The sequence below is a fragment of the Schistocerca gregaria genome, chromosome 3 (assembly GCF_023897955.1).
Source record: "Schistocerca gregaria isolate iqSchGreg1 chromosome 3, iqSchGreg1.2, whole genome shotgun sequence".
NCBI classification, from domain to species: Eukaryota; Metazoa; Arthropoda; class Insecta; order Orthoptera; family Acrididae; genus Schistocerca; species Schistocerca gregaria.
The window spans coordinates 93,315,800-93,328,074 of record NC_064922.1 but is presented as its reverse complement, the minus strand read 5'-3'; the positions used below and the strand labels follow the sequence as shown (position 1 = coordinate 93,328,074).

The 12,275-nt window shown below is 36.7% G+C and overlaps 1 protein-coding gene across 1 annotated transcript in view; it reads left to right on the top strand.

Annotated features, from left to right (window-relative positions):
- The first annotated feature begins 627 nt into the window (after positions 1–627).
- LOC126356240 (pre-mRNA-splicing factor ATP-dependent RNA helicase PRP16) overlaps positions 628–12,275 on the top strand; it is a 202,213-nt gene continuing 190,565 nt past the window's right edge. Inside the window, exons 1-5 of the mRNA XM_050007065.1 lie at positions 628–1,084; positions 1,856–1,994; positions 8,884–9,071; positions 9,279–9,450; positions 9,844–10,061. Of these exons, the coding sequence (XP_049863022.1) occupies positions 934–1,084; positions 1,856–1,994; positions 8,884–9,071; positions 9,279–9,450; positions 9,844–10,061 (868 nt within the window). The 5' untranslated portion in view covers positions 628–933. The remainder of the gene's footprint in view (positions 1,085–1,855; positions 1,995–8,883; positions 9,072–9,278; positions 9,451–9,843; positions 10,062–12,275) is intronic.

Sequence of the window (12,275 nt, the reverse complement as noted above, 5' to 3'; positions counted from 1 at the left end):
TCTACATGCGGATTCTCGAATGGGGAATTAAAACCCCACTCCAGAGTGTTCAGATACCGACCTCTCACTTAGTTTAAAAAGTTGTTAAAAACAACATACATCTACAATACACAACTCTGAAGGTTTGTCATACACTAGCAACAAATCACTACTAAAAGTTCTGTTCTCACTGTAACTCACGCGAGAGCAATTATTGAAGCTCTCGGGTAATCGGTATTTAACATGTATCAGTTGGTTTCTTTCTATGAATATTTAAACATTGTGTCTAATTTGATTGAGTTCTCTCGCTATGGTCTAGCAACAATTTCTTTCATTCCGCAGAAAGTAATTGAGGATCATGTCTGATTGAGAAACATGTTTGATGAGTTCTCTCGCTGTGGTCTAGCAACAATTTCCTGTCTTTCTCAGAAAAGGGTTGAGGATCTTGTCTGAAAAAAAAAGACATCAATCTAATTATTTATTGATGGACTATGGTTTTTCAAAAGTTTACAATGCTCTGTTAGCTATTACTCTATGTGCTCGCGATATTTAGAAATTATGATTTACATTCCCGACCAAGAATAAGCTGCTGAAACTATTCCAGTGTAAGTATTGTGTTGCAAGAATAAGTTCTTAGTAGTCTTTGGCACTAATGTTGTGTTCATAGATCACATTTAACATGATCTACGATTGTGCACAATACTTTCCTTGAAGATCTTTGGTTTGTTCAATGTTTACAAGTGTGAAAACAAGTCAGTCGAAAGTGCAATATATCTTTTGTGATGGCATGACAATAATATGATGTTAAGCGTTCTTTTCTGTGTTTGTGTTTACAATTTTCTGTAGAATTTTTTTTCGATACGAAAATTCCAATCTGCCGCTACAATTTCTGGAAATAACATGCAGTGTCACGTACCAGACTTCAGAAAAACTTAGGCACTCAGAAACATTGTAATGGAAGGAGACGAAGAAGGTGTTTATAGATTGGAAGGGATCACTGAAGAAGTAGGTGGTTTAGTTGTAAAGAAGAAACCGGTTAATGATGACGGCGTATTTAAAACACCAGCTCCGAAGAAGTCACTTCTTGGATTGGATAAGTTAGCAGGTAAAAGTTACTATTTTTCTGATTGTTTGTTCCAGAGTTAGATGTAATAACTTGTTATCTTCCAGTATAATAAATGTTGAAGTCATAGATTGGTAAAATACCCAGTTGGAAGTTATGGTATGATAGCCGTAGCGTCCAGTAAGGTCTTTTACTTGTTATACTATATGGCAGTCGTTGCTGTGTACGATTCCAAACTGATTTGAGTAATTCATGATATATGGATCCGTACACAAAGGAAACAAATATGTACAGTTTTCTGCCGGTGCTGACAAATTGCTTGGAATATAAATTTTGGTTACTTGGACAATTGAGGATTTATAATTTACAATTTTGTGTATTCCGTGATTAGTAAGTTGTTGGAGCAACCAATGAACGCAACTGCTTTACCTGTTATACATAAAATCAGACGGACGACATAATTGCCCATATACTAGTATAATTTATTTTACGTTGTACAACTCAATATTAAGAGTTGCGTCCAGCTATGTGGTAAGTTCATTAATGTGACACACTGCACACCAGATAAAGTGTTGAGGTTGTGCCCTTGATCTGGTATTTTTTCACATATGTAAACAGTTTAGCTAAGTTTCCAGTTTAAACGTGTGATCTGTGAAGAATGTTGTTTTCAGGCAGTTCTAACATACCAGAAGCCTTGTTTCACACAACATTTGGATTATACATCTTTCCCAAAGAGAAATAATTAATGTGATTGAAGACTTTTGAGAAATACTCCCACAGCCCCTAATGGTAAACGTATTTAAATACTTCCAGCAATACGCAGAAAGGAGAAACAAGAGGCAGAGAAAAATGATGCAAAGAAGGCTAAGCATCTGTCTGACAAATCTGAAGGTGATGAAAAAAGAGTGGATGATAATGGTCACAGAAAGCACAAACGAAAATCTAAAGACAGGTGAGATGCATGTTTACCTGGGCTTATTATCAAAATACTTAATCCAAAGAATCTTCATAATATACTATAATTTTTGATGTGAGGTATTTTGCTCCCTAAATAAAATGTGTACAAAAGGTATGGCAACATACATAGAAATGAGCAAAATCAGACACAGATGCTAACTTTGGAAGCAGTAAGTATTCTTCCCATAAGCAAAAGAAACAAAAGATTTAAAGCGAGTAGATCTCTTCATTGAGTATATGGGGAAAATCACCATTGACCTCCGATCTTTGGAGATGTAGCTGGACAGGATACAGTCTGTGAAAAATTTCTATTTGTTCTTGTCTGTGTCTGTTGCTGTTTGCTTAATAGAATATTTCTCTTTATTTAATTCAGTTTTTGTTTTTAATATTATTATTGAAGTTAATTATTTGCACATTCCTTGAACAAGGAATGTGCACATAGTATCTTGCAGTTATGTGCCTCATGCCAGTTAATTTATAAAAATTATATAGTGTTTCAGAGTGTGGATGGTTCATGCTAACCATTAACATGAGTATCTCGTAATTAATTAAGCTGTTTACAAGTTCCACATGTTGTAATTGCGACCTCACACTATGATGCGGAAAAAGTATTAGCCTATTATAATGTGCTTTCCCATTGAAAAAAATATTACAGCTGGCTGACCATTGACAGAATTGTGTTAAGTTAATTTTTATTTGTGTGTTTCTTTTCTAAAAACAGTGATTTATACTTTACTAGTTCAATTACATATCCCCCCCCCTCACCCCACTGCTCTCCCTCCCTAAAATAAAATCACACATGGAAAAACCGGGTCAACGGAAGCGTCCGATTCCACCCATCGGCTTTGTTCCGCGACGTAAGGCTGTTGTGGTTTGTGGTGTCACAAACATGCAGAATTCAGTTTGTGAGAGTGGCGTGTTTGTAGGCGTTGTTTTGATGTGATCAGTGGTGCTCTCTTGTGTTGTGTTTATGTGTTGTGTGTTAGGTGATGTTTTTGGTTTAGTTTGTGTGTGTGGCATGCTTATAGGTGGCGTATTGTTGCGGTCGGTGGTTCTCTCTGGTGGTGTGTTTATTTTTAGTTTGTCCCCACCCAAAAACCCCAATTTCCCCCACTTGTCCCGTTAGTTTCATTATATTTATGAGGAATGTGTGTATGATGGGTTTTCAATATAGTTTTGTGTTTGTTGTCATGTTTATGTAATGACGTCATAGGCGGAAAATGCTAGTTGTTGTGAATGGTCGTTTCTGCCATATTGGTGACATCTTTGGTCAAAGCAGACGGGTGAAATCAGACATTTCTGTTAACCTGAAAAGGGTTTAAAATTCAAATACTCTTCTCTGAATTAGGAGGAGTTGTCAAGCAGATATGATTTCAGTTTGTATATGGAGTTGATTGTACCATCTAGTTAATTCTTTAAATCGCCGAGTTGGTGGTCAAAGGTATTTTCTGACTGAATACCACTCAAAAGCTGGGTAAGGGAGAATGTAAGCCAGATCTTCTTCTGTATTTATGAAAGTTAACTGTTGTTTTTTAACTGTAATTGATTGTTGACAAGTGAAGAAATTTATTGAGGCTTTTGTCAGCATAACCAGTAGTTTAAAAGACCATCTGCAAGAAGCTGTAGATTAGGCACTGCATATTACCATTATTACTCATTGCTGTGTTACAAACAGCCTTTTTCACTGAAAACCTACTCGATTGACAGTCTTATTGCTGTGCCTGTTTGCGACTTAGCATCCCTGTTAGATGGTGTAGTAATCTATCCTATTCACAATATGATTTCTAAAATTGGTTGGCTAATACTGACTTCACCTGTCTACCAATTGTTCTAATTATCGCATAATGTGCTCCATTCTGAGACAGAATAACATTTGAGCAATGAATAGTGTGATTTAGACTGAATAGTCGTGTACCACAGTTCCTAGAGTGTGAGCTTACATTGTGTTTTCAACATTTTTTGAACAGTGGCTATTTTGTGTTGAAAGTAATGAAGAACGCGGTACAACCTATCAGCTTGGCCTGACCCAATGGCACTAGCTATCAACGCAGTTTGTTATCGCTACATAACCACTGTGCTGACTGATATACAATCATAGATATTTTAACTCAGAGTATCGGGGTGCCCACAATAAATGAAAGATTTGGCTGGAGAAGATCTTGCAGTTAACTCCTTCAGACATCTTAAAAACTTGGAAACATTGTTGGGAAAATGGTTCTCAGCAGACAAGGAAATACCATTATCGAATGTGCAATGTATAGAAAGTAATACATTCTTGTGATTATACATTTGTCGGTTTTCCCAAATTTATAACCAGACTATAGGCATTCAACCTAATGCAGACTACAGCCTATGAGTACTACATCCTTATGTCTGTGTGTAGAACGTTCTCAGATTTTTATATCATTTGACAGAAACAAATATAAATATATGAAGTAGAGTAGGCCTAACTTTCTGGTGTTTTCGTTTCAAGAATCTGCTTAAGTTCCTGAGCTACAGCATTTACTCCATATATTCTGATGTTTTGTGATATGAACACCTTCCCTACAATAAGAGAAATTATGCATACCACTGATATATAATTTAGCATATGTATTTTCCATTACAATTCTCAGTCCTGTCTTTCACTCTGTTCCTGCATCACCTTCAGTGTGTAATACCTCTTCAAGCTATTTGTCTGTACTTTTGTATTAGCCTAATTTTATTTTATTCTCATTCTTAATTTAATTTAAATGAAATTATTGTATAGTTATTTTTTTCCAAATGTTTAGTTTTGATGTTTTACTGATTTAGTCCCATGATATTTATTTACCATTTAACTTTTAACACTTTTTAATTACTTTACTACTCCACAACCGCTGATGGCATTTGATCCGTGTTTGTACATCACTCTCGATGTGTAACATCATCTTATTTGACAGCAATAGCCAATTGAAGTCTGATGTTGGCCTCGTAAACCAAACACGGCTTAACAAAATAAATTAATTTTATAGAACATACACAATCTTGTGCTTTTCATTAATTATTATGTAAGATGGTGTGTAATCTTTGGTTTGCATTTCATGTTGTAACAAGTGCATGCCCAAAAACGTTTAATATCTTAATTTACTTAATTCCAGTCTGTCTGAAACTTTTGCTTTGATAGTTTTATTAGAGCCTATTGTGTATATATTTTCCAAAACAGAAAAGCAGTTTGCTGTTAGTACATTTCAGTAAAAGTCAAGAAACATATTACTTCCCCCAAATTATATATTATAAAATTAGAGAAATCTGAGAGTATGCACAACATTACCAACAATATCTTATCCTATAAACTATCTGTGGGCGGAATATGAAGGGGTAGTGCAGATTTTTATATTGCATCAGATTTTGCACTTTAATCTGCTGTGTGTGACGTGCACATTTTCAGAGGAGTTCGCAGAAGCTACAGACAATTGAACTGATATAAGTAGCAACTAAGGTAAGAGAGAATGACTTCGAGAACTCACCAGCCGGATTCATTTTAAATTAGGAATAACTGCTGCATCCATGTGCAGTCTTGTTGGACAAATTGTGCTAAGATAAAATTGTTTTGCACTTTTGTTTGAATGTAATAACAAATTTAATTTGAAGCAATGAGCACTGAAAATATATCCTAATTTTTCATTTTGTGTTTTCAGTTGCTGTAAACCTAAGGTCCAAATAGCTTATATTTTATGGCTTTAGTTACTACTGTTTGCTCTTTATTTTCAGTGTAAATTTATGCTGAGAAGCAACATAAATAATTACCTCCTTAGAAATTACTGTAGTCCCCTAGTGTAGTATTTGTGTGGTGTAGAATGGTTTGACTGGGAAGAAGTGTCACTAAGTCCATAAAAAATTAATTTATTGACCATAAATTCTTCGTAATAAGATGCTCTTGCATTAATACATTCTTTCTAGATGAGAATTTGATGTGCTGGAAGGTCTGAGTTTGTATGTCCTTTAGGGTATGCGAATAGTAGCTGTCACGTTGTCGATGTTCTTGAAATGGCATTCTTTCAAGAGTGTCTAGTAGCACAGAAATAAAACAAGGACAGGACTCTGTGCATTGTCTTGGTGAAGCATTCAAGAACTGCCAATGTGTGGGTTGATGCCCGTGGCCTCATTTTCAGCCTATTGAACACTTCACTTGTTTTTCATCAGTCTTCTGACTTGTTTGATACAGCCTGCCACGAATTCCTTCACTGTGCCAACCTTTTCATCTCAGAGTAGCAATTGCAACCTACATCCTCAATTATTTGTCTTCTTTTGCAGTTTTTACCCTGTACAGCTCCCTCTAGTACCATGGAAGCTATTTCCTGGTGTCTTAACAGACGAGCTATCATCCTGTCTGTTCTTCTTGTGTTTTCCATAACCCATTCTTTGCGGATTCTTCAAAGAACCTCATTCTTAAGGAATGTACCTTATCAAATGAAACTGTGCAGTTCCAAAGTCATACATCTGTGATGTATCTGTAATTTAGATTATGGAGGGAGCCGTGCTGGGGTTGTCCATGCAGTTGGCAAAGTTGTTGTGCCAGGGTGGAGTTGTAGTTAGCATATCTGTCTAGCCAACAGGAGTCCCGGGTTTGAATCCCAGCCTTGGTGTAAATTTTCATCCGTCACTTCAATCTGCTTGTGTACTTACCTTATCAGTCCACCTTATTTTCAACATTCATTCATAATACCACATTACAAAAGCTTTGATCCTCTTCTGTTCCATTTTTTCCACAGTCCATGTTTCACTACCGTACCATGCTGTGCTCAAATGTACATTCTAAGAAATTTCTTCCTCAAATCAAGGTCTGTGTTTGATACTAGTAGACTTCTCTTGGCCAGGAATGCCTTCTTGCCTAATCTGGTTTTCTTTTTTTTTCCTCGCCATTGCTCCATCTATCATGGGTTATACTGCTGCCTATTTTTTTTATAGGTATCAGAATTTAGTAGCTTTATCTACTTTGTGACCATCAATCCTAATGTTAAGTTTCTCACTCTTCTCATTTCTGCTGTCTCCCATTACTTTTATCTTTCTTTGATTTATGCTCAATCCATATTCTGTACTCATTAGACTGCTTATTCCATTCAACGGATCACGTAATTCTTTTTCATTCTCACTGAAGATAATAATGCTGCTGTCAAAGATTATCAGTGATGTCCTTTCACTTTGAATTTTAATCTCACTCTTGACCCTTTCTTTTATTTCTGTCATTGCTTCTTCACTGTGTATAATCATTGAAAATGACAGTGAGCGTTCCTTCTCTTTTCTTTTGTAATTACCTGGTGTGGCCACTCAGGGCTCTGTCTCTCTTCATCTCAGGATGGCATCTGAAAACCCATGACTCATCTCCCATTGTAACATTTTCCAAAAAAGGTAGCCTTGTTTTAAAAGAATTCCAGAAGTTCTTCACAAATTAGCATTCCGTTGGACGTGTGGTCGTTGATCAAACTTTATAGTACCATTTTTGCTTTATCTTCAATTGTTCAGTTATAATTTCATGGACAATGGTTTTATGAATATTCAGTGTCTGAGCTACCAGATGAACACTCATTGTACTGGCTGTATACACGAGTCACACTGTCTTTAACTTTCGACATTTACGGGCACCCAGAGATATTTTTGTCATCCCGGCTTCGCAGAAACACATGCTCTTTTGACAGCCATTCACTCCCAAATACCTGCCCGATCGTTGGAAATGTTGTGGCAGTGGGCTTTCTAAGTTTCATGTAGAATTTGATTGTGTACCATTCTTCAAGCGAATGACGCATCACGGCTGGAAACAGACCATTGACAAGTTTCATGTAGGGACATGTCCTGACTCACCAGAAGCTCAGATGAAATTGGGATTGGTCGCACTGGGAAGCTGACAATCCTCACCTGTTAGCTTGGGTGGGCAGTTCTGAGCAATAGGGGCATTGGAACAGGACTGGTGATGCAGGTAAAAGTGCAGTGTCCATGGCTGTTTCTTGCATGCTTATACTGGTAACAGTTCACGTGGTGAACAATAAGAACTGAGTAGGATGGATCATGAATCGCTTGTCGATAGCAGTCATAATGCTCATTCATAATTTCCTACAGTTCTTAAATAAATTTGGCTAATATTCTGTTCTATTAGGTTAGAGTTTAACCACATCTCCCGAATTTCCAGCAAAACTGGAAATAATACATAAAAGTATGTTATTGCAATGACAAATGTGTATCTGAGGTTACTCTGCAATTCAGTCTATTATGGCTATCATATTTTTGTGTTGACATTTGTTGAATTTGACAACACACAAGCTAATTGTCACATTAAAGTTACAGGTCAATCTGTCAGCACATTTAGGTTATTTCCAATTATCAAAGATATACAAAAATCACTAACTACACTTAAAATTTGTAATAACCAGATCAGTAAAAGGTATTGTGCCACTCTCGATATGAAATCAAACATAATCAATTCATATTTTCTGCTGGAAGAAATCATTAGATTTAGCGATTCTCATTGGCTACTGTATGCTATCACCCAGTTGGCTATGATCAACACCAATGATATGCCAACATCAGCAAACAACGCAAGAGCTGATGACACCATAAGTGCTATGTAGTCAATGACATTAATTTCCAGACAAATTGTGTAAGTCTTCAGCCACCCCTCCTTCCCTCTCTCTCCCTCCCTTTCCCCCTCCCTCACCCTTTCCCTCATTGTGGTGTGATTGTCATGTGCAGCTTCTTAGAAGTTTCATGATTGGAATGGTTTCCAAATGTTTTACTGTTGCACTTTCATGGTAAATGTGGTTTCACTTAGATGTTGTGTTTCAGAAACACATTGGAACCACAGTTAACATTTAAAATTTCACATCTCGTTTTTTAGCTATGGTATTAAGACTGACTTTAATATTTTAAAGGCACTATCGCCATGTTCAAGAAGAAACTCCAACATACACAGGAGGAATATCCGATGAAGCTCGCCAGAGATTAGTTGAAAGACTACAGAAAAACAAAGAGAGAGGTGTCCATGCATCTACAAAAGATAGGCATAGAGAGAAACGAGCACATGATGACAGGCATAAACATTCTCATCACCATTATAAAGGTAACCAATAGAATACTGATGTGTATCAAATTTTATTTCATATTTCAAAAAGATAAAGTGAAACACTTGTACAGCTCACATTGCAAGTGAACATAATCGTTTATATTTTTTAAAACTATTTATTACTTAGAAAGTATGTCTTTTGGTATCTTTTTCTGTTTGATGAGGTCTTAGTAAGACAATTTCCCCTGAATTACTGTTATGCAGAAAGAGATCGTGATAAAAGAAGTCATCACAATGAAAGGAGGAGCCGTGAACGAGATGTTGATAAAAGATCTGAGCGGGGATCTTCCCGTTCTGCTCACAGCTGGATTGAAACACCTCGTTTTCGAGACGAGCCTCTCACACCAGTCATAAAGATAAAGGATCCCACATCCAAGTAAGAATTATGTATTATAATATCACATAGGTGACAGTCCATGTTGCCTTGGATACGTGGTATGGAAGGATTATTTAGTAAAATGTCTCCTACAGATGTGTTTGATAACTTAATTTCATAGACAGTCTGCATATTAGTAGGAAGTTAGTATATTAATTGGGAAACCTTTCTTGTTCTTCTTGTTTGTCTAGAAAATTACAGAGATACAAGTTATATAATACATTAAGGGGAAACATAGAAAATTATATTGCAGCTTAAGATTCTAAGAAGACAGTAGATGAGTAATCAGATAGGCTAGTCGTTATTGTACGTATGCCTCTTGTCCAGCTGTTTGTGCTTTACATTTAAAACCATTATTTTACATTATAAAAATACTCTGCTGTATGCTTGCAGAACGAGCTGGGATGATGATGATCCAACACCATCAAAGTATTCCAGTTGGGATCTCCCAACACCGCAGACAAGAGAACCAGACAGTGACTGGTCAATCAGAAAAGGAACAGAAAAGCGCCTACGGAAAGATGAAACTCCAAGACCTACCCCTGCCCACAGATTCAATAGCTGGGCCCGTGACAGGAAGAGAACTGGTGCTACACCTCTGCCAGGAAAAGGTAATACATTATGCTTTGCAACATAATAGGTCACACATGAAAAACTTCTGCCGGAAATAACTGTGTTGACCTCTGGCAGTCAGTTCTCTTAGAGAAGACTAAGTTATTGTCATATGTCAATGAAGTCATGCATTGAAGGTAAAGAGAGTGCAGGACACAATAATTTAGTAAACTGGCCACATAATACCTCTTTTTCCATCAGAATTTAATGACACTTTAGAAATACTGCCATAAATAGCCTTTCAGTTGAGAAGCAAATCATATGTGGCCTTGTTTATTGGTAGTGTTTGACCTTCATTGATTTAGTCATGTTCATTACAGGGTCCTTTTATGTGATCACACTTATGACAGATGTATTCATTGCTCAGACTAGAGTGACTAGTCTATGTTGTTGTTGTTGTTGTGGTCATCAGTCCTGAGACTGGTTTGATGCAGCTCTCTATGTTACTCTATCCTGTATAAGCTTCTTCATCTCCCAGTACTTACTGCAACCTACATCCTTCTGAATCTGCTGAGTGTATTCATCTCTGGGTCTCTCTCTACGATTTTAACCCCCCACGCTGCCCTCCAATGCTAAATTTGTGATCCCTTTGTGATTCTAGTTGAAGATAATTATTAATCAGTTGTTCAAATAGTGTGTAGAAACAACACCAAGTAAACCATTGTCAGTAGAAACATGGTATATTTCACTGCAGACCACAAGTTGCCTTAAACTTGAAAAGGACTGCATTTCCTATTTCTGTAAGACTTCCAGTTTCATTTAAGTACACACACATACCATTTCCTTCCATTACTAGGACCACAAAAATGTGTTAACATTGTTAAGCTCACTCAGTTATAAGATAAACGTGGGTGCCATAAAAATATTTATACTCTGTAATTGGCTGAGGTCGTTAAGAAATGTGCTTTTGTATAGTCCTGTATTATCAGATTTTGCTCTGAAGTACACTGTTACTTAGTCCATTAATGGATGAAGGACTGTGAGCTAGTATTCAGTATGTCCAATTCTTCAGATGCACTCCAAATTTATTATGATACCACCAGGTGTTGGATTCACCAAAGTCTGTAAATAAATATTAAGGGATTGAATGTATTAAAGACTTACTGCTGAGGAGACAAACAAGTATAGAAAGAGAGGGACATGGACAGCAGTGGACATTCAACTCGACTATCAATAACAGTACACAGCTAAGTAATTACACCTATTCATTGCACTGACAGTGCCTTCATCTCAGCTCATCGTACACAGAATATCAAGATGGTGACAGTTTTAGTCATGTCCTTCATAAAACTTATCTTTGCAGATAATTTGGTTAACCAACTTTATTTTATTTTTATTTAAGTATTCATTTATGCATCATTTCATTGTGATCGAAGCAGACAATCTAACGATATTCCTAGGCCTTCTCCATAATAAATCTGTATCTGTTAATGCATATGAAATGCTCACATTTTAAATAAATGCCTCCTGCTTGATATTGCCATGAATTTGTGTGGCAAAGCAGTAACAAATTTCTTATTGATGATGACTGTGATATTTTGCAGCATTGTCACTGCTGACTAAAAGCCCTAATTCTTATTATGCTGCTCCATCTAGATTATATGACATCCTTAAATTCCTCAAAGAAGGGATCCCTCTTCATCCAATTGTGAGTAACGTAGGTGCTCCAGCATATTGTGTAGCAAAACACCTTGCTACTTTGTTGAGCCCTGTAGGTCAGTGTGAGTCCCACATTTAGAACTCAGTAGATTTATTTAGATTAGAGGGAATGTATTTTAACGACTCTGATATTCTAGTAAGTTTTGATGTGGTCTCACTCTCCACTCGTGTCCCTCTGTCTGATTTGTTATGGTTGATTGAGATTAGGTTTGTTGCTGTATTAACTAATCTGTTCCCCTGTGTGTTGACTCACACTTACTCTTTTTATTCCATGACAAGTACTACAAGCAGACACGTGCAGTTGCAATGGGGAGTTTGTTGTTAGCGGTTATTGCCAATTGGTTTACGGAAGATGTCAAGGAACATGCCTTGGAATATCTCTCTCTCTCTCTCTCTCTCTCTCTCTCTGTGTGTGTGTGTGTGTGTGTGTGTGTGTGTGTGTGTGTGTGGTGTTTTTTTTTTTTTTTTTTTTTTTTTTTCCCCCCCCGGACACGCGGATAATACTTATGATCTTTGGCCTCAAGGCAGTGAGAATTTGAAAGACTTTTTAGAAT